General features: G+C 54.7%; 1 protein-coding gene across 2 annotated transcripts in view; it reads left to right on the top strand.

Annotated features, from left to right (window-relative positions):
• SLC4A8 (solute carrier family 4 member 8) overlaps positions 1-19,025 on the top strand; it is a 32,061-nt gene extending 13,036 nt beyond the window's left edge. Inside the window, exons 7-25 of one of the 2 annotated variants that reach the window (XM_054051551.1) lie at positions 1,219-1,307; positions 2,140-2,297; positions 3,206-3,293; positions 3,765-3,911; positions 4,916-5,007; positions 6,492-6,666; positions 6,793-6,926; positions 9,272-9,517; positions 9,620-9,725; positions 10,630-10,791; positions 11,457-11,570; positions 11,896-12,057; positions 13,951-14,202; positions 14,942-15,010; positions 16,489-16,662; positions 16,749-16,886; positions 17,809-17,906; positions 18,393-18,497; positions 18,669-19,025. In XM_054051551.1, the coding sequence (XP_053907526.1) occupies positions 1,219-1,307; positions 2,140-2,297; positions 3,206-3,293; positions 3,765-3,911; positions 4,916-5,007; positions 6,492-6,666; positions 6,793-6,926; positions 9,272-9,517; positions 9,620-9,725; positions 10,630-10,791; positions 11,457-11,570; positions 11,896-12,057; positions 13,951-14,202; positions 14,942-15,010; positions 16,489-16,662; positions 16,749-16,886; positions 17,809-17,906; positions 18,393-18,480 (2,492 nt within the window). In that variant the 3' untranslated portion in view covers positions 18,481-18,497; positions 18,669-19,025. The remainder of the gene's footprint in view (positions 1-1,218; positions 1,308-2,139; positions 2,298-3,205; positions 3,294-3,764; positions 3,912-4,915; positions 5,008-6,491; positions 6,667-6,792; positions 6,927-9,271; positions 9,518-9,619; positions 9,726-10,629; positions 10,792-11,456; positions 11,571-11,895; positions 12,058-13,950; positions 14,203-14,941; positions 15,011-16,488; positions 16,663-16,748; positions 16,887-17,808; positions 17,907-18,392; positions 18,498-18,668) is intronic. The other variant, XM_054051552.1, reaches the window with a different exon arrangement.
• The last annotated feature ends 2,875 nt before the right edge of the window (positions 19,026-21,900 follow it).

The raw sequence follows: 21,900 nt of genomic DNA, 5'->3' as shown, positions 1-21,900 counted from the left end.
ATGAAGGTTCCTGCAGGTCTTTGTCCCCCAGTGAAGGTTCCTGCAGAGCTTTGGCCCCCAGTGAGGGTTCCTGCAGGGCTTTGGCCCCAGGTGAGGGTTCCTGCAGGTCTTTGGCTCCCAATGAAGGTTCCTGCAGGGCTTTGGCCCCCAGTGAGGGATCCTGCAGGGCTTTGGCCCCCAGTTGAGGGTTCCTGCAGAGCTTTGGCCCCCAGTGAGGGTTCCTGCAGGTCTTTGGCCCCCAATGAAGGTTCCTGCAGGTCTTTGGCCCCACATGAGGGTTCCTTGAGGGCTTTGGCCCTGGGTAAAGGTTCCTCCAGGGCTTTGGACCCAGTTGAGGGTTCCTGCAGAGCTTTGGCCCCCAGTGAGGGTTCCTGCAGGTCTTTGGCCCCCAGTGAAGGTTCCTGCAGGTCTTTGGCCCCCAGTGAAGGTTCCTGCAGGTCTTTGGCTCCCAGTGAAGGTTCCTCGAGGGCTTTGGCCCTGGGTAAAGGTTCCAGCAGGGCTTTGGCCCCCAGTGAGGGATCCTGCAGGGCTTTGGCCCCAGGTGAGGGTTCCTGCAAGTCTTTGGCCCCCAATGAAGGTTCCTGCAGGTCTTTGTCCCCCAGTGAAGGTTCCTGCAGAGCTTTGGCCCCCAGTGAGGGTTCCTGCAGGTCTTTGGCCCCCCGTGAAGGTTCCTGCAGGTCTTTGGCTCCCAGTGAAGGTTCCTCGAGGGCTTTGGCCCTGGGTAAAGGTTCCAGCAGGGCTTTGGCCCCAGCTGAGGGTTCCCACAGGTCTTTGGCCCCAGGTGAGGGTTCCTGCAGGGCTTTGGCCCCCAATGAAGATTCCTGCAGGGCTTTGGCCCCAGTGAAGGTTCCTGCAGAACTCTGGCCCCCAGTGAGGTTTCCTGCAGAGCTTTGGCCCTCAGTGAGGGTTCCTGCAGAGCTTTGGCCCCACGTGAGGGATCCTGCAGGGCTTTGGCCCCCAGTGAAGGTTCCTGCAGGGCTTTGGCCATCAGTGAAGGTTCCTCCAGGGCTTTGGCCCCGAGTGAAGGTTTCCACAGGTCTTTGTCCCCCAGTGAGGGATCCTGCAGGGCTTTGGCCCCCAGTGAGGGATCCTGCAGAGCTTTGGCCCCCAGTGAAGGTTCCTGCAGGGCTTTGGCCTCATTAGATTTGTCCTGGCAAAAGAGAAGCATCCAAATTGCTCCTTGCCCACAGTTCTCCACGCCTTTCTCTTTTCTACCAGCCCAAACGCTCACCCCCCATCCTTCTCCAACCACCGCAGAAGCTAAAAACGGGGTGAACCATGAGGCTGGCGCGATGGATTTAAGCAAGGTGAGATGTTTGTGGCACTCTGACGCTGTTAGGGTCAGATTTGCTCTCGTCCCATGGCTGCAAAATGCCGTGGGCTTGGCTTTTTGGGGAATTCTCTGAAATTGGGAGCAGCCCTGAGGAGAAGGACTTGGGGGGCTGCGGGAGGAGAAGCTCCACATGAGTTGGCCAAGTGTGCTTGCAGCCCAGAAGGCCAACTGTGTCCTGGGCTGCATCCAAAGGAGCGTGGCCAGCAGGGAGGGATGAGATTCTGCCCCTCCGCTCTGGTGAGACCCCACTTGGAGCCCTGTCTCCAGTTCTGGAGTCCTCAGTGTAAGGACATGGAGCTGCTGGAGAGAGTCCACAGGAGGTCATGGGGATGATCTGAGGGCTGGAGAACCTCCTGTGTGAGGACAGGCTGAGAGAGTTGGGGTTCTTCATCCTGGAGAAGAAGAGAGAGGTTCTTCATTCCTCAGAGAAGGCTCTGAGGAATCCTTATAGTGACCTTCCAATACCTGAAGGGGCTCCAAGAAAGCTGGGGAGGGACTTTTTCCAAGAGAATGGAGTGATAGGATGATGGGGAACTGCTTTAAATTGGAAGGAGGGAGATTTAGACTGGACATAATGAGGAAATTTTTCACAATGAGGGTGGTGAGGCCCTGGCAAAGGTTGTCCAGAGACGTGGTGGCTGCTCCATCCCTGAAGGTGCTCAAGGCCAGGCTGGATGGAGCCTTGAGCAGCTGGATCTAGTGGAAAGGGTCCCTGCCCATGGCACGGGGTGGAAGTGGATTGGCTTTGAGTTCTCTTCCAACTCAAACCATTCCATGGTTCTATGAAATCCACTTGTCGTGCGCAGGCGGAGCTGCATTTCATGAAGAAGATTCCCAGTGGAGCTGAGGCATCGAATGTGCTCGTGGGAGAGCTGGATTTCCTGCACCAGCCCATCGTGGCCTTTGTCCGCCTGACGCCCGCTGTCCTCTTCTCGGGCATGACAGAAGTTCCCATCCCAACAAGGTTCAAATGGGAAGCAGGAAGGTCTTGTGCTTAAAAAACCCAAAGGAACATCAAATCCCAGGCATCGGCTCGGTGTCCCAAGGGGGGACAGCTAAAGGGAGGTGTCCCAAGGGGGGACAACTAAAGGGAGGTGTCCTTGCCCATGGCAGGGGGGTTGGATGATCTTTAAGGTCCCTTCCAACCCAACCCATTCCATGATTCTGTGACAAGGGCAGTGGGAACAAGAACGTTGTCCCCATGCCTTTCCCCTCCCTGCTGTAGCTTCCAAATCCATCGGCCCGTTTTAATGAAAGTCTGCTCAAAAATCGAATTTTTGATTGGTTTTGTTAACTTTCGGATTCGGCATCAGAACTGGGGAGCCTGCAGGTCTCCTGTTGAGCCGTGCTCTGGGCTGGGAGCTCCCAGGGGTTTCCTTGGATGATCTTTGAGCCAGAGGAGATGATCCAAGGGCTGGAGCACCTCCCATACGAGGATGGGCTGAGAGAGTTGGGGTTGTTCAGCCTGGAGAAGAGAAGGCTCCATGGAGACCTTAGAGTGGCTTCCAGTCTGGAAAGGGGCTCCAGGAGTGCTGGGGAGGGGCTCTGGATCAGGGATTGCAGGGATAGGACGAGGAGGAATGGTTTTGAGCTCAAAGAGAGGAGATTGAGCTGAGATCTTAGGCAGAAATGTTTTGCTGTGAGGGTGGAGAGGCCCTGGCTCAGGTTGCCCCAAGAAGTGGTGGCTGCCCCATCCCTGGAGTTGTTCAAGGCCAGGTTGGATGGGGCTTGGAGCAACCTGATCCAGTGGGAAGTGTCTCTGCTCATGGCAGGGGTTTGGAGCTGGATGGGCTTTGAGTTCCCTTCTAACCTGACCCATTCCGGGATTGCATGATTCTATGTTCTCTCTCTCACTTTGTTTTTCTTGCCCAGGTTCCTGTTTGTTTTACTTGGGCCAGAGGGAAAAGCCCATCAGTACCACGAGATCGGCAGGTCCATGGCCACTATCATGACGGATGAGGTGCGATGAGAGAAGACATCTCTCTGGGTCATTTCTGGCTTTGTTCACCTCTCCTAGTGGTCAGGAGGAGAATTTGTTGTCCTGGCTGCTCACAGGTCCCCGAACACCACCCACTCATCCTTCTTACCTCAAAGCAAAGATCCGTGTTTGAGTCTCCCCCATCCTGGAGGCTGATCCCACCTGGGGTGAATCCTTATCCTTCTCCCCAGGGTCCCCAGTGGTGGCATTGCCAGGGCCACCAATGCTTCTTCTCTTTAAAACAAAGGTTTTGGTTCACCATGGGGGATGAGAGCCTTGTGGAGATGGTTACAGGATCCCATGATGCATATATTTTCCCTTTTGGGGGAATACTTATTGTCATTCCAACAGGAAATTTGAGGAAGACTATCTTGTGTTTAGCCAAGAGCTTCTTGCACTGTTTGGGGCACGTGGAACGGGTTCATCTCTCACCAGGTTGTCTCCTACTGGCAGGTTTTCCATGATGTTGCCTATAAAGCCAAGAACCGGGCTGACCTCGTGGCTGGCATCGATGAATTTCTGGATCAGGTCACAGTCTTGCCACCAGGAGAGTGGGATCCATCGATCCGGATCGAGCCCCCGAAAAACGTCCCTTCACAGGTGGGTGCTGCAACGGGGGAGGCGCAAGAGGGGTGGGTGGGGTGGCAGTGGTTGGAGATGTTAGGCAGGGCCTGGATTCACAAGGTCGCACTTTGACGCAGTCCCATGCCCAGAGCAGAAGAAAAATAAGTCAAGGGGTACCACTGCCATCCAGAGGGACCTGCCCAGGCTGGAGATTTGGGGCTGTGTGAACTTCATGAGGTTCAACAAGGCCAAGGGCAAGGTCCTGCTCCTGGCTTGCAGCAATCTGCAGCACAACTCCAGGTTGGGTGGAAAAGGGATTGGGAGCATCCCAGAGGAGAAGGACTTGGGGTGCTGGGGGAGAAGCTCCACAGGGGCTGGCAACGTGCGCTCACAGCCCAGAAACCAACCGTGTCCCAAAGCTGCATCCAAAGCCGTGGGACCAACAGGGATGGAGGGGATTCTGCCCCTCTGCTCCGCTCTGGTGAGACCCCACCTGGAGCCCTGCGTCCAATTCTGGAGTCCTCAGCACGGGAAGGACATGGAGCTGTTGGAGCAAGTCCAGAGGAGGCCACGGAGGTGATCCAAGGGCTGGAGAACCTCTTGTATGAGGCCGAGCTGAGAGAGTTGGGGTTCTTCATCCTGGAGAAGAGAAGGCTGTGGGGAGACCTTAGAGCAGCTTCCAATACAGAAAGGGACTCCAGAAAAGCTGGGGAGGGGCTCTTGGTCAAGGGGTGCAAGGATAGGATGAGGGGGAATGGGTTTGAGCTGAAAGAGGGGAAATTGAGGTGAGATCTGAGGGAGAAATATTCTCCTGTGAGGGTGGAGAGGCCCTGGCTTAAATTTCCCCAAGAAGTGGTGGCTGCCCCATCCCTGGAGGGGTTGAAAGCCAGGTTGGATGGGGCTCGGAGCAACTGGATCCGGTCAGAGGTGTCCCTGCCCATGGCAGGGGGTGGAACTGGCTGGGCTTTGAGATCCTTCCTAACCGCAACCGTTCCAAGATTCCATGAATACAGGGCTTTGTCTTGTTTCCATTTTCACAGGAGAAAAGGAAGATGCCAGGAGCTCTGGATGACAACGCTTCTCACAGCAAGCCGGAGAAACACAGCGGTCCTGAGCTGGAGCGGACGGGAAGGTGAGTGCGTTTTCTATTTGCATCTAGAACTGAAGCATGCAGCTCCCTCGCAGCAGCACCTGGGAGTTGGTTGGTTCAGGGAAGGGGCTCCATATCACCAGCTCAGGCCCCTGGGCTGGGCAGGGACGAGAGGCTCTGCAGATGGATCGGGCCAGGACGGATCCGTGAGCTGGAGGTCACAACAGCCCCAGGCAACGCTCCAGGCTTGAGAAAGAGCGGCTGGAAAACTGCCCAGTGGAACAGGACCTGGGGGTTGTGGTCAACAGCAGCTGAACATGAGCCAGCAGTGGCCCAGGTGGCCAAGAAGGCCACCGGCATCCTGGCTTGGATCAGCCATGGGGTGGCCAGAAGAGCAGGGAAGGGATCGTCCCCTGCACTCGGCGCTGGTGAGGCCACACCTCGAATCCTGGGGTCAGTTCTGGGCCCCTCACTCCAAGAAAGACCTGGAGGGTCTGGAGCACATCCGGAGAAGGGAACGGAGCCGGGGAAGGGGCTGGAGAACAGGAGCACCAGGGGAGCGGCTGAGGGACCTGGCGGGGGATTTGGTCTGGAGAAGAGGAGGCTGAGGGGAGACCTCATCACTCTCTGTGGCTCATGGAAAGGAGGTTGTGGTGAGGGGGATGCCGGGTTCTTCTTCCAAGTAACAAGCGATGGCATGAGAGGAAATGGTGTCAAGTTTCACCAGAGGAGGTTTCGATAGGATATTAGGAAAGATTTCACAGAATGACAGAATCGCAGAATCACCAGGTTGGAAAGGACCCATTGGATCATCGAGTCCAACCATTCCTAACACTCCCTAAACCATGTCCCTCAGCACTTCATCCACCCGTTCTTAAACACCTCCAGGGAAGGTGACTCGACCCCCTCCCTGGGCAGCTGTTCCAGTGCCCGATGACTCTTACTGTGAAGAATTTTTTTCTGATATCCAACCTGACCCTCCCCTGGCGGAGCTTCAGGCCATTCCCTCTTGTCCTGTCCTCTCTATTTCCTCACTGATGGAGTGGTGAAGCCCTGGCAGAGGCTGCCCAGGGCAGTGGTGGAGTCCCCATCTCTGGAGGGGTTCAAACCACGTGTAGGTGTGGCACTTGGGGACAGGGTTTAGTGGGCACGGTGGGGTTGGGCTGACAATTGGACTGGATGAGCTTATAGATCTTTTCCAACCTTCATGATTTCATGATTCTATGACCTGGGCAGCCAGGTTCAGCCGCAGCTTTGCTGCACCCAGGGTTCTGGATTTGGGATGGCAGCAGATCTGTAAATACTTCCAGGAAGGGCTCTGCTGGGAATGAGCTTTCGGGCTGGTCCTTTTCCTTTTTGTTGCAGGGGTTTTCTGTGCCTCAGTTTCTCCTGGGGCTAAAATTGGAGGAGGAGGCTACTGCTTTCAAGTCACCTAAGCTCCTCTGTGCTGCTGGTTGTCCTCTGGTAGCAAAGAAAACACGACGTGGTCTTCCAGGAGAACAGTCCGGTTTCTTTCCTTCCTCCAGGCTCTTTGGAGGTTTGATCCTGGATGTGAAGCGAAAAGCCCCATGGTTCTGGAGCGACTTTCGTGATGGTCTGAGCCTGCAGTGCCTGGCGTCCTTCCTCTTCCTCTACTGCGCCTGCATGTCCCCCGTCATCACCTTTGGGGGGCTGCTGGGGGAGGCCACCAGCGGTCACATAGTGAGCGCCTCTCTGTTGGGTGGGGAAGGCCGGGCTCGTGCAGAAGTTCCTGCTGCAGGGGATGTGCTTTGGTTTTCTTTCCCCTAACGCTCTCTTTCCTCCCTTCTGCCTCTCTTCCCGGCACAGAGTGCCATGGAGTCGCTGCTGGGCGCATCCATGACCGGTGTGGTGTATTCCCTCTTCGCTGGCCAACCTCTCACCATCCTTGGCAGCACCGGACCTGTCCTCGTCTTTGAGAAGATCCTCTACAAATTCTGCAAGTAAGGCTGGCCGCCAGAGCCGGGAGCTGCCAGAACCCCTGGAGATGGCAGCGATAGAGGAAAGATGGTTTTGTTCTTTCTCTTGGTGGGAGTTGTTGGATTCCAGTTGTCTCCTGTGTCCAGGACACTGCCCACTGCTGTCATAGTGTGTGGTGGTGCAAAGCTCTCAAGCTTTGAAGGTTGAATGGAGCTCATGGGAGTTTTTAGGGCTAAAGTAAAGCAGCAGGAGGAGGAGAAACCACAAGGATGTGGATATCCAAGATGGGCTGCATAAGGCAGAGGAAAGAAGTCAATCTGGTTTGGGAATGAGGGAAGATTTGCTTCCCTCCGGGTAGAAAACCAAGCTCGTTTTAGCCTGAGTTTTGCTGGAAGTGGAAATATATTTTGCTCAAACAGTTTTCTGCTGAAATATTTTGAATTGAAATGGTTATTATTGAAAAAATTGGAGCTTTTCACGTGGAATGGATCTTTCCCATGACAACCCTTGTGTTGGGATGACTTTGATGTGAGATTAAGCACCCTTATTGCAATTAAAGTTGTTATTAAGCCCCAACTTGCGACTGGGTGCAAAACCAGCTGGTTTTGGTGTTTGCGCACCAGGATGGTGTGGGTGAAAACCACCTTCAACAGCAAAGACCTGGCCTCAGTGAGCCTCCAGGTCTTAACATGGGAGAATTAAATCACGACAATGAAATCCTTGGCCGTTCCTCCTGAGGGTTCACACCCTCCACCACACTCCTGCGGTGCCTTTGGTGGTACCTGGAAACTGCATTTACCATCTGCTGCCTGGGCGTGCGTGCTTGGTGGAAAACTCGCTGGATGGTGACCCCAGAGAGGCATCAGGACAGGCTGGATCCATGGATGGAGGGCAGGAAGGCTCTGCAGAGGGATCGGGACAGGCTGGATCCATGGATGGAGGGCAGGAAGGCTCTGCAGAGGGATCAGGACAGGCTGGATCTGTGGATGGAGGGCACGAAGGGTCTACAGAGGGATCAGGACAGGCTGGATCCATGGATGGAGGGCAGGAAGGCTCTGCAGAGGCATCAGGACAGGCTGGATCCATGGATGGAGGGCAGGAAGGATCTACAGAGGGATCAGGACAGGCTGGATCCATGGATGGAGGGCAGGAAGGATCTACAGAGGGATCGGGACAGGCTGGATCCATGGATGGAGGGCAGGAAGGGTCTGCAGAGGGATCAGGACAGGCTGGATCCATGGATGGAGGGCAGGAAGGATCTACAGAGGGATCGGGACAGCCTGGATCTGTGGATGGAGGGCAGGAAGGATCTACAGAGGGATCGGGACAGGCTGGATCCATGGATGGAGGGCAGGAAGGATCTACAGAGGGATCGGGACAGGCTGAATCCATGGGCCTCGGACAATTGTATGAGACTGAACAAAGCAAAGTGCTGGGTCCTGCCTTTGGGTCACAACAACCCCAGGCAACGCTCCAGGCTTGGGGAGGAGCGCCTGGAAAGCTGCGGTGAGAATGCCCTGGGGGTGCTGGTCAACAGCAGCTGAACATGAGCCAGCAGTGGCCCAGGTGGCCAAGGAGGCCACCAGCATCCTGGCTTGGATCAGCCATGGGGTGGCCAGCAGAGCAGGGAAGGGATCATCCTCCTGCACTCGGTGCTGGTGAGGCCACACCTCGAATCCTGGGGTCAGTTCTGGGTTCCTCACTCCAAGAAAGACCTTGAGGGGCTGGAGTGCTTCCAGAGAAGGGAACGGAGCCGGGGAAGGGGCTGGAGAAGAGGAGCACCAGAGGAGCGGCTGAGGGACCTGGTGGGGGATTTGGTCTGGAGAAGAGGAGGCTGAGGGGAGACCTCGTCACTCTCTGCGGCTCATGGAAGGGAGGTTGTGGTGAGGTGGATGCTGTTTTGTTCTCCCAAGGAACAAGTGTTGGGACAAGAGGAAGTGGCCCTCAAGTTGCTCCAAGGGAGAGTTAGATTGGATATCAGGAATAACGCCTTCACAGAAAGGGTTGTTGTGAAGCCTTGGCGGAGGCTCCTCAGTGGTGGAGTCTCCATCTATGGAGGGGTTCAAAAAACCTCTGGCCATGGCACTTGGGGACAGGATTTATTGGTCACGGAAGGGTTGGGCTGATGGTTGAACTGGATGAACTTAGAGGTTTTTTCCAACCTTAATAAATCCTTGGGCAGCCTGCTTTAGTGGGATGTCCCTGCCCATGGCAGGGGGTGGAACTAGATGATCTTTAAGGTCCCTTCCAACCCTAACTATTCTATGATTCTACATTTCCATAATTACTCCTCATTTTTGCCGAAGGAAGGCGCAGCTCAGAGCCACTTGCTGCCCTTTCCACCCTTCATTTTCTCTTGGCTGCGCAGGGAGTACACGCTCTCCTATCTCTCTCTGCGAGCGTGCATCGGGCTGTGGACCGCCTTTTTCTGTGTGGTGCTGGTGGCCACCGACGCCAGCTGCCTGGTGTGCTACATCACCCGCTTCACTGAAGAAGCCTTCGCCTCCCTCATCTGCATCATCTTCATCTATGAGGCTCTAGAGAAGCTGAGTCACCTGCGAGAAACCTACCCTGTGCACATGCACAGCAACCTTGACTTCCTCACCATCTACTAGTGGGTGTTTTCCTCCTCAAAGAATCCGATCCCTGGCCAGAAGCTCAGGGCTGCACCTCCAATGCCGTTCGCTTACTCCTGTCTTGGCTTCTCTCCTCCCAGCTGTAAGTGTGAGGCACCAGCCCATCCCAGCAATGAAACCTTACGTTTCTGGGAGAGCAACAGAGTCAACGTGTCTGGCATCACCTGGGAAAACCTCACGGTGACTGTAAGTGCCCGAGCCACCGCTCCCTTATGCCACTGCCACGGGGGGCATTCGCATGGCGACAAAGTCAGAGCACTTCAGGTGATGATGGGCTTCCGCCTCTGCCAGTGCTGCTCTGAAAAGTTGTGGCTTAAATCTAATGTGTGGTTGTAACTCACTTGGTCCTGGGAAAGAGAGCCCACCTTGTCCAGCCCACCTTGTACCCACCATTGTGGGTGAGAAGTGTTCTCCTCAGCCCGGCTGCAGGGTGATGTTCCTGATCAGGAGCAGGGTTAAGTTGGGGCTTTGATTATTGTAGGAGTTGGAGGACTCAACTTGAAGGTAGTAATTGGCTTCTTTAATTGGTTCCTAATAACTCCAGGCCTTGCTTTCGTACTCAACACTGTCTGCAGGTACCTGCATAAATTTACATGTCTAAGCAGCCTCTCAGGTTGTCACTGCTGGAAGCTGAGCCCAGGCATGGAATGGGAGGATCTTAGAGACATCTCCATCCTCTCCTGGCCATGTCCTCCAAGCCCTCCACTGGGAAGAGGCGATTTGGCTCTTCTCCTTTCCTAGCATGGTTGTCTTAGTCCTCCTTCCCCATTTCCCCTCTCTCTATCCCCAAGAACTCCCAGTGCCTCCTTCCCCTCCGGTGTCATCTCCAGCCCCGGTCACCTACCATTCAAGCAGAGGATGTGCAATGAGGCTGTGGAATGGTGTCCCATCACATCTCACCTCTCCGCTCTCCTCTGAGGAGTTCGATGTGTTCCTTGTTCAGTTGCTGCTGCTCAGGAAACACAAATCTCCAGCAGCAGCAGTCACAAGGTCATGGATCTTGGGCTGAGATCCTCGAGAACCTCTGGTTAGCTGAGGTTTCCTTGTTGCACGCGCACTGCCTTTGTGTCCTGATGCTCTGTTTCCCCAGGAATGTCGATATTTGCATGGAGAGTTTCAAGGATCTGCCTGTGGACACAATGGCCCCTACACACCCAATGTCCTCTTCTGGTGCTGCATCCTGTTCTTCTCCACCTTTGTCCTGTCGAGCTTATTGAAGAAGTTTAAAACCAGCCGTTACTTTCCAACCAGAGTAGGTAGAGATGGGGGACAGCAGCAGCCTCCACACTCATTTCTTGGAGCACTGAGCAGTCTTTGCCACCACTTGGTCAAGCTGGGAGATGTTGACCTTGGAGGCTGAGCTTGGATGTCTCTCAACTCGTTCCCATGAGCGCAAACTGCTTGTAGCACCTCCCACCTGCCTTGTGACCTGCCCTGGAGGGATGTGTGTGCTCACGGAGGGGGAAATCAGGGCTTCCAAAGTTGGGTTGGGTTGTTTGCCACCATCTGTGCATTATGTGCTCAAGGGGAAGGTTGATCCAAATGCAAAGCTGCCATAGAACAAGACCCTGTTTCTTCCTTTTGAGGAACAAACAACGCCTCAGTGCCTTATTCCCATGTTGGCTGTGAGCGTGACTGTAGCGCAGACATCTGCTGCCTTAGTTTTGGGTGGTTTTTTTTGTAAGGTTTGAATGAAAACAACCCTTTCTCACCTAATTAAACTATTTTTCTTGTTTGACACCAGATCTCCCAGGGACAAACACAGCAACAATATCTAACCAAGGGATTTGGCTGCATGTTTCGGAGTGGTGGGATTTGGTTAACTGGCCCTCGTGTTGTTGATATCCCTGACTTTTCCATCTCTTGTTACAGCCCTTTTTGCACAATGCTCCTTTCAGCTCTGGTTTCTCACCACAGGTACGGTCCACAGTGAGCGACTTTGCTGTTTTCCTCACCATCGTCATCATGGTGCTCATTGACTTCCTGATTGGGATCCCATCACCCAAACTCCACGTCCCCCATATGTTCAAGGTAACGGGAAGTTTTGGCGCAGAGCAGGTTTCACCCCATGGAACAAGGCGATGCCAGGGCAGGATGGGGTTGAGTCTGGAGGAGGTACTCGTGGTGCGACCTTCTCCTTTTTCCACCTCCACGAGCATCATTTCCTTCTGGAACTGAGCAGATAGCCTCAAACTAGATACCTACAGGATAATTATCAATAGGTGCTTGCGAAGAGGTACTACTGAACCCCAGGGTAATGTGGAGCCAAGGCTGGGAGATGCTCTGGAACAGAGATGGAGAGGAAAATCAAGTGGCTGGGCCGGGAGCTGGTCTTGAGGTGTGTGCTTTGTTGCAGCCCACCAGAGACGATCGTGGGTGGATCATCAACCCCATAGGACCTAATCCTTGGTGGACAGTGTTGGCTGCGCTCATCCCAGCTCTGCTCTGCACCATCTTGATCTTTATGGACCAGCAGATCACTGCCGTTATCGTGAACAGGAAGGAGCACAGACTGAAGGTAAAGGGCTGCAAGAGGTGACCCCAGTCTGGTTCGCAGGCATGGGATGAAGCTCCTATTCCAAATGCTTTGTGAAGGCATTGGGTTGGGGTGGTGTCAGTCTATGTGGTAGAGCGCTCTGATGGATTGGTGATACCACAGAGAGCAGATGACGGGAGTTCAGCTGAGCAGTCTTTTGGAGCAGCAAATTAATCATAGAGCAATCAAGAAGCATGTTTTTGGTTTAAAATATCAACATCAGTGGGGAAATGGATTGTTTTGATGAGCTGCAAAGGATAACTCAGAGTCCCATCAGACTTGCAAGTGGTAGAGGTTTCCTTATGAATGAAAAAAAAGAGTCCTTTTGTTTTTCGAGAAGTAGAAATCAAACAAAATACCCAAATCTACTGTATCTGAACTTGTGTGTGGATCTGCTGGAGACATCAGCAGAAGGACCTGGCCAGGCTGGATCCATGGATGGAGGGCAGGAAAGCTCTGCAGAGGGATCGGGCAAGGCTGGATCCATGGATGGAGAGCAGGAAGGATCTACAGAGGGATCAGGACAGGCTGGATCCATGGATAAAGGACAGGAAGCGTCTACAGAGGGATTGGGACAGGCTGGATCCATGGATGGAGAGCAGGAAGGATCTACAGAGGGATCGAGACAGGCTGGATCCATGGATGGAGGGCAGGAAGCTCTGCAGAGGGATCGGGACAGGCTGGATCCATGGATGGAGGGCAGGAAGCTCTGCAGAGGGATCGGGACAGGCTGGATCCATGGATGGAGGGCAGGAAGCTCTGCAGAGGGATCGGGACAGGCTGGATCCATGGATGGAGGGCAGGAAGGATCTACAGAGGGATCAGGACAGGCTGGATCCATGGATGGAGGGCAGGAAGGCTCTGCAGAGGGATCGAGACAGGCTGGATCCATGGATGGAGGGCAGGAAGGCTCTGCAGAGGGATCGAGACAGACTGGATCCATGGACTAAGGCCAGTTGTATGAGATTGAACAAGGCCAAGTACCAGGACCTGCACTTGGGTCAGAACAACCCCAGGCAACGCTCCAGGCTTGGGGAAGAGCAGCTGGAAAGCTGCCCCAGGGAAAAGGCCCTGGAGGTACTGGTCAAAAGCAGCTGAACATGAGCCAGCAGTGGCCAAGAAGGCCACCAGCATCCTGGCTTGGATCAGCCACGGGGTGGCCAGCAGAGCAGGGAAGGGATCATCCCTCTGGTCTCGGTTCTGGTAAGGCTGCATGTCGAACCCTGGGTTCAGTTTTGGGCCCCTCACTCCAGGAAAGACCTTGAGGGGCTGGAGTGAGTCTGGAGAAAGGAACAGAGCTGGGGAAGGATCTGGAGCCCAGGGGTGCCAGGGGAGCAGCTGAAGGACCTGGCGGGTTTGGTCTGAAGGAGGCTGAGGGGAGACCTCATCGCTCTCTGCAGCTCCTGGAAAGGAGGTTGTGGTGAGGTGGGTATGGGTTCTTCTCCCAAGCTACAATCGATGGGATGAGAGGACATGGCCTCAAGATGCACCAGGGGAGGATTAGATTGGATAGTGGGGAATGTTACTGGACGAGTGGGGAAGTCCTGGTGGGGGCTGCCCAGGGCAGTGGTGGAGTCCCTATTCCTTTAACGATTCAAAAACTGTGTGGCTGCGGCACTTGGGAACATGGTTTATTGGGCATGGTGCGGTTGAGCTGCGGGAGATAAGAGGGCTTCTCCAACCTGAATAATTTCATGATTCCTGCCAGGTTTTCATGCAAAGTCTTTCACAAAGCCTGGATCCATCCTTATCCATTTCCAATTCTTGTTTTAAATCTTCAAGTTGACTCAACCTCCAGTAGGGTTTGAGTATGACTTGTGATGTTGCCCTTGCTCTGGTGCTGTGGATGCTCTGTTTCTTGTTTTGCCCCCACAGAAAGGCTGTGGGTACCACTTGGACCTCTTCATGGTGGCCGTGATGCTCGGTGTGTGCTCCGTGATGGGGCTGCCCTGGTTTGTGGCTGCAACCGTCCTGTCCATCACCCACGTGAACAGCCTCAAAGTAGAGTCTGGCTGCTCAGCGCCAGGAGAACAACCCAAGTTCCTTGGGATCCGAGAGCAGAGGGTCACTGGCTTGATGATCTTTGTGCTCATGGGCTGCTCTGTCTTCTTCACTTCTGTGCTAAAGGTAAGAGGAAAATGCAAAACACACAACAACAATGAGCGTTTTGGAGGTCCTACACAAATGGTCTCCTCTCTCTACGCGTGAGAGGTTGTGGAGCCAAGGACGAGGTGATCCCAAACCTTGGGGCTTGGTGGAAACCATCCATGGTTATGCTTTTCAGCCCTTTGGACCCCAGTTTGGTGCACTTGAGACAAGTAAGCAACGTGACTGCTTTCCTTGTCAGATGTCTTTCAAGCCCACCCATGTTTGTGGGTTCCAGTTCAGCATATCCAGACCAGGACATCTGCTCTCTTCCAAACAGGCTGCGTGGTATTGATTGCAATTTACTCACCCAGGTGCCTCCGAATGGCTCCTCCCAGTCGCTACACACGCTGAGATCATCCCCATGGGTTCCTTGCATGTTCCTCTCCCAAAGGAACCTCATCTCCAGGCTAAAAGGAGGCACAAGAACAGATAGAAATGTTTTTCTGCCCTCATTTGGTAGCATGGCTGGGAGCCTCTGTTTTCCTTCAACCTTTCTGGGAAACGGGATTATTCTGACGAAATGAAATGCAGAAGCTCAGCCCAAGCAGAGCATTAACTCCCTGGCGCACACACAATCTCCAGTGGTGAAAACCTGACGCTTTTCCAACCCTGTGCAAATTGGGAAGCTTTGGTCGATTCCAGGCAGTGGCTGTGGAAGAGAGCGGTGAGGCCGAAAAGGCAATTTCAAAGAATAAATAATTGCAATTCTTCTTTTCAGTTCATCCCGATGCCTGTGCTCTATGGCGTCTTCCTCTATATGGGGGTGTCATCGCTCCGAGGAATTCAGGTATGGAGTCCGACAGTGTGCAGCACGGCGGCTGCCGCCTACATCATCTGCAAGTGATGTAACAAGGGATGGGACGAGAGGAAAGGGCCTCAAGTTGCGTCAGAGGAGACTTGGATTGGATATTGGGAAAGATTTCTTTACTGGAAGCATTGGAACAGGCACCTTGAAGCCTGGGTTCAGTTCTGGGCCCCTCACTCCGAGAAAGATCTTGAGGGACTGGAGCACGTCTGGAGAAGGGAATGGAACTGGGGAAGGGTCTGGAGAACAGGGGTTCTGCGAGCGGCTGAAGGACCTGGAAGGGGAGGGTTGGTCTGGAGAAGAGGAGGCTGAGGGGAGACCTGATTGCCCTCTGCAGCTCTTGGAAAGGAGGTTGTGGTGAGGTGGGTGCTGGGCTCTTCTCCCAAGTAATAAGTGATGAGATGAGAGGAAATGGCCTCAAGTTGCACCAGAGGAGGGTTTAGATTGGATATTAGGACCGATTCCTCCATGGACAGAGTGGTGAAGCCCTGGCAGAGGCTGCCCAGGCCAGTGGTGGAGCCTCCATCTCTGGAGGGGTTCAAAACCTGTGTGGTCGTGGCACCTGGGGACATGGTTTATTGGGCGCCGTGGGGTTGGGCTGATGGTTGGACTGGATGACCCAAGAGGACTTTTCCAACTGCAATGATTCCATGATTCTGTGATTTTGTGATTCCTCCGTAGAAGGAGGAAAAAAAAGCAGTGCCATGGGAAAAACCCTCTCTGAACGCAAGTAATTGGAATATTTTGTGTACGAAAAGGGTTGGTGGAGGCCGCAGAGGTGGAAAGGGCGGGGAGGGCCAGGCGGGCTCAGTGCTTCAGGGTTTAGGGTGAGTCCATGCTTCGTTCCCTGAGGATGGCGGAATTCAGTGCAAAGGGAAGACAACTCCTACCCCAGCGGGAAAATCTTTGCTGGGGGATTCTGTAGGTCAAGAAATTGTGATAATGATGTGGAATAACATCTCTCTGGTTGGCAGCTCTCATGGGTGAACTGGATTATCCTAGAATCACAGAATGGGTTGGGTTGGAAGGGATCTCAAAGCCCAGCCAGTTCCACCCCTGCCATGGGCAGGGACACCTCCCACTGGATCAGGGGCTCCAAAGCCCCATCCAACCTGGCCTGGAACCCCTCCAGGGATGGGGCAGCCCCCACTGCTCTGGGCAACCTGGGCCAGGGCCTCCCCACCCTCACAGCAAAACATTTCTGCCTAAGATCTCATCTCAATCTCCCCTCTTTCAGATCAAAGCCGTTCCCCCTCATCCTATCCCTGTCCTTCCTGATCAAGAGCCCCTCCCCAGCTTTCCTGTACTGAAGGCGGAAGAGATGTTTCTCCCAGGAGGAACCCAGTGGCTTCCAGGACTTGCCATTGGCAGCGAACTCCTCAAAACCCTCTCTGCATCTTCAATGGGGTCAAACACTTCCCCGTTCCCAAAGTGGCAACTTTTCTCCTTTTATCCTGCAGTTCTTTGATCGCTTGAAGCTGTTTTGGATGCCAGCGAAGCACCAGCCGGATTTCATCTACCTGCGGCACGTCCCCTTGCGGAAGGTGCATTGCTTCACCGGGATCCAGCTGCTCTGCCTTGTCCTGCTCTGGGCCATCAAGGCATCCCGTGCTGCCATCATCTTCCCCGTGATGGTAAGAGCATGGCAGATGTCTGCAGCCTTGGGCAGAGATGCAGCATCATCTTTGACCTCACCCTGTCTTATCTCTTATTCCTGAAGGTTTTGGCTCTTGTTTTTGTCCGGAAAGTGATGGATTTCTGCTTCTCGAAGCGAGAGCTCAGCTTTCTGGATGACCTCATGCCAGAGAGCAAGAAGAAGCAGTTGGATGATGCCAAAAATAAAGCCAAAGCAGAAGAGGTAAAGCTTGCTGGGTTCTCTCCCTCATGTTTCTTTCTCCCTTTCTCCACTCATCTTTACGGAGTGTCCCATAGATGAGAAGCCAGCCTGGTGGGAAATTCCAGGCGATGGGCAGGGCTGCGAGAGGCGATTGCAGGGCTCTGACACTGAGCAGAGTGGTTGCACAATGTTTGACCCCCAAAACTTGTATCATTGTGGACTTTATGGCAGCTGGAGATCCTCCAGTTTCTCCCTGCCTGTTTCATCCCAGCTTGCCTTTAAATGTTGGGGGAAGACATGAGCTTGATAGAAACAGGTCCTGATGGCCTGGATCCCACCACAGAACCTCTTTTTCCTAAATTAGCAGTGAGCTTAACGCTTGACTAGAGGTAAAATATCATTTATAATGAAGTTTAGAGGAAAGCTGGGAGGGGCTCTTGATCAGGATGTGCAGGGAGAGCACAAGGGGAACATTTTTGAGCTGAAAGAGGGGAGATTGAGATGAGATCTTAGGGAGAAATGTTTTGCTGTGAGGGTGGAGAGGCCCTGGCCCAGGTTGCCCAGAGAAGTGGTGGCTGCCCCATCCCTGGAGGGGTTCAAGGCCAGGTTGGATGGGACTTGGAGCCCCTGATCCAGCGGGAGGTGTCCCTGCCCATGGCAGGGGGTGGAACTGGATGGGCTTTGTGGTCCCTTCCAACCCAACCCATTCTATAATTTTAAGATGATGATGATGATGATGATGATGATTATTATGGAAAGATTTACTCCAAATGGTGTTTTTACTCCCCTACACTTGCAGTGAGAGCTCCTCACCCTCCTGCTCTCACATCCAGAGCTCTGAGGGTCTGGAGAACAGGGCCACATGTGATGTTCTGGCTGGGTGTTTGCTTTCTCTCCCCTCTGATCAAAGTCGGAGAACTCAATATATCCTTTTTGCCATCAGGAGTCCCAGAAGATGATGGAAGCTGCTGCCGCCCATTCCGTTCATCTGAAACTGGGCAAGAGCAGCCACTTGGATATCCCAAAGCAAAGCAGTGACAGGTAAAGCCCCACCGAGTGCTTGGATCACCACCAAGATGGGTTTGAAGGTGTTTGGCACAATTTTCTCCACTTGCGCCTTTACGGAGCGTCCCATAGATGAGAAGCCAGCCTGGTGGGAAATTCCAGGCGATGGGCAGGGCTGCGAGAGGCGATTGCAGTGCTCTGACACTGAGCAGAGTGGTTGCGCAATGTTTGACCCCAAAACTTGTATCATTGTGGACTTTATGGCAGCTGGAGATCCTCATACTTAAAAATGAGGAGTTGCAGGCAGGATCCGTAGCAGCTTAGAGGTCCGGTTTAGGTCTCAACACCAGCAGAGGCCTCTGTTTGGAGCTGTTGGTGTGCTTCCCAAAACTCCTCATGCAGCAAAACCTCCTGTTCTTGTGCTGAGCTGCGGCTCTCCAGGCCCTCCTGTTCCTCTTGCTGATGCACTTGGTGGGATCGGGTCCCACCGTCACGGATCGCTGTGTGAAATCTTTATTACAGGACCGATCCTTCTGAGATTAACCTCTCGTATGAGGTGTCAAAAACAACCGTGTGGAAGGCTCTCACCATGAACACAGAAACGCTCTGAAGCTGGGGAGGAAGGAGGTAAAGGATTGCATGGGAGCGTGTCTGTGCTCTCTTGACAGTGATGGGTTTTGGGACCAGGCAGCACAGCCCATGGGACACAAACCATCTCCTCTCTGCCAGGGCGGTCCCACCACCAGGGGGGCTCCTGCTGAGGATGCTCTCCCTCTTTGTCTCTTTTTCCCTCCGTAGTTTTCATCTTTAGGAATCTTGACGTGGCGGGAGAGGAGTGCGAATGCGACTCAGGGATGTGCCAGTGCAGACACAGGGAGAAACCGCTTCTTTCCAGCTGGAGGATTCCCATTAAAGCCATGCTGATGTGTTCCGTTATCCTTGGTGTGCTTCAGGCATTCCGTATCTCTAGACCAGCAAACTGAGGTGCCCATCGCAGCCAGCGGGAGGTCAGGGGTGCTGAGCCTCCATACGTGTGTCCGTGTGGATCCGTAGTGGGAAAGGAACCGCTGCCGCTTTCTCATTCAGTGCTATTTTTTTAATATCGAATTCCTCCTCTCCTTTCTCTTTTTTTTTCCCAAATATAAACTCTGAATGTACAAGACCATTTGTGATTTGATGTGTTCTTCACCTTTTTATTCTGCATTGTTACCAGGTTTGGGGTCCTGGCTTTCATTCCCTTTTCCATCTCTTCCTGGGAGGTAGAGGGGGTGGATGGCCAGGAGCATCGGGAGCATCCGAGGAGTTGAGCTGAGGTGAAGGAAAAGCGTTTGCTCCGTGCCCTCCGGTTTTACATCAGGCTTTTGTTGGCTTTGGCTCTGCCACCAGCCTGGAAGCTGTGAAACACAGAAATCCCACCTCCTTATGGGCACTGAACACAGGGAAGCTGCTGACTGATGAGGAGCTCGACGTGAGCTGCCAATGCACGTGAACTGTCCTGGGCTGCATCCAAAGCACCGCAGGCAGCAGGGCGAGGGAGGGAATTCTGCCCCTCTGCTCCTCTCTGGTGAGACCTCAGCTGGAGTCCTGTGTCCAGTTCTGGAATCCTCACTGTGGGAAGGAGATGGAGCCGTTGGAAGGGGTCCAGAGGAGACTACAAAGTTGATGAAGGGGCTGGAGCACCTCCCATATGAAATAGGCTGAGTTGGGGTTGTCCAGCCTGGAGAAGAGAAGGCTCTGAGGAAATGTTATCGCGACCTTCCAGACTTGAAGGGGCTACGGGAAAGCTGGGGAGGGACTTTTTACAAAGGCTTGGAGTGATAGGACGAGGGGGAATGGCTTTAAATTGAAGGGGGGCGGATTTAGACTACACATAAGGAGGAAATTCTTCACGCGGAGGGTGGTGAGGCACTGGAAGAGTTTGCCCAGGGAAGTTGTGGCTGCCCCATCCCTGGAGGTGTTGAAGGCCAGGTTGGATGGGGCTTGGAGTCCCCTGATCCAGTGGGAGGTGTCCCTGCCCATGGCAAGGGGGTTGGAATTAGATGATCTTGAAGGTCTTTTCCAATTCAAAGGATTCTATGATTCTATGAAATCCAACTCCTTGAACGTGTGCTGCGGGCAGAGGGGTGGCCAGGGGAGCTCTGGGTGCTGTGCCCCCTGCGCTGCCCCCTCCCTTGTTCCTCTCGCAGGGTGCGATGAGCCAGAAGGGGCCCAAAACTGACCCCAGGATTCGAGATGCATCCCCACCAGCGCCCAGGGACCATCCCTTCCTTTCTCTGCTGGCCACCCCATGGCTGAGCCAGGCCAGGATGCTGGTGGCCTCGGCCACTGCTGGCTCGCGTTCAGCCACTGTTGTCCAGCACCTCCACGGCCTCTTCCGCTGGGCAGCTTTCCAGCCGCTCTTCCCCAAGCCTGGAGCCTACCCCTAACTGCCCCCCCATACCCCTAACTGCCCCCCCATACCCCTAAGTGCCCCATGGCCCTGTCCTGCCCACCCCACCACTAACTGCCCCCCCAGCCCTGTCCTGCACCCCCATACCCTCAACTGCCCCCAGGTTCCTGTCTGCCCCCCTATACCTTGCACTCCCCCCCCAGCCCTGTCCTGCCCCTATCCCTAACTGCCCCCCCAAACACAAGTGCCCCTCATTCCTCTGTTGCTCCCCCATACCCCTAACCGCCCCCCAGCCCAGCGCTGCCCCTCAGCGCCCCCCCCATCTGGGATGCCCCCCAGCTTCCTGCCGGATGTCCCCAGCCCTCCAGGGTGTTCCCAAACTCCCCCAAACCCCCGGAAATGTCCCCAAGCCCCCCAAACCTCTCAGGTGCCTCCAGCTTCTTGCAGGTTGTCTCCAGCCCACCAGGGTGTCCCCAAGCCCCCCCAACCCCTGGGGTGTCCCCAACCTCCCCCAGGGTATCCCCCAAACCCCCAGAGATGTCCCAAGCCCCTCAAACCTCTCGGGTGCCCCCAGATTCCTGCAGGTTGTCTCCAGCCCACCAGGGTGTCCCCAAGCCCCTCCAACCCCTGGGGTGTCCCAACCTCCCCCAGGGTGTCCCCAAAACCCCCAAAGTGTTCCGAAGCCCCCTGAATACTTGGGTGCCTCTAACCTCCTGTGGGGTGTCCTCAAGCCCCCTCAATCCCTGAGGTGCCTCCAACCACCCCCAGGGTGTCCTCACCTCCCCAAAAGCTTTATCCCACCCACCTGTGTCCCTGGGGTATCCCCAAGTCCTCCTGGGGTGTCTTCACCTTCCCTTATCCCCAGGGTGTCCCCAAGCACTGCCCCTCCCCGGCCCCTGGTGTGGCCCCAAGGGTGTCCCTAAACCTCCCCAACTCCGGGGGTGCCCCCAACCCATCCTCTCCTGTGTGTCCCCCACTCCCATCAACCCCTGGAGCATCCTCACCCCTACAGACCCCCAGAGTGTCTACACCCCTCATGTCCCTAAGGTGTATTCACATGCACACACACCCTCGGCATGTCCCCAACATCCTGCAGGGTGTCCCCTAATCTCCCAAGGTGTCTCCGAGGACTCCCAATCCCTCCTGACCCCCGAGAAGTCCCCAACCTACCCCAGAGTGTCCCCAACCCCTCAAGGTGTCCCCAAGTCCCACCAACCCCTGGGGCATCCCTAACCTTTCTCAGGGTGTCCCCAACTCCCTGGGGTGTCCCCAGCTTCCTCAAGGGTTCCTCCACCTAACCATGGGTTCCCCATGGGTCCCTGGGATGTCCCCAAGCCCTCCTGGGGTGTTCCCACCTCCTTGTGTCCACGTGGTGTCCCCAAGCACCCCTCCCAGGTACTCTCAAGCCCTCGTGACCCCTGGGGTATCCCAAGGCCCCTGAGGTGCTCTCAAGCCTCCACAACACCCAAGGTATCCCCAATTTCCCTTCGGGTGTCCCCAAGGGCCCCCAAGCCCTGAGGTGTCCCCACTCCTCCCAGGCTGTCCCCAATCTCCCCTGGGGAGTCCCCAAGCTTCCCAGATGGCTGAAGTGTCCCCACTCCTCCTGGGGTGTCCCAACCCTCTGCTGTGGCTTGAGAACAG

Source organism: Cuculus canorus, chromosome 29 (genome assembly GCF_017976375.1).
Source record: "Cuculus canorus isolate bCucCan1 chromosome 29, bCucCan1.pri, whole genome shotgun sequence".
In the NCBI taxonomy this organism is placed as follows: domain Eukaryota; kingdom Metazoa; phylum Chordata; class Aves; order Cuculiformes; family Cuculidae; genus Cuculus; species Cuculus canorus.
This window is presented reverse-complemented; position numbering and strand designations above follow the sequence as displayed.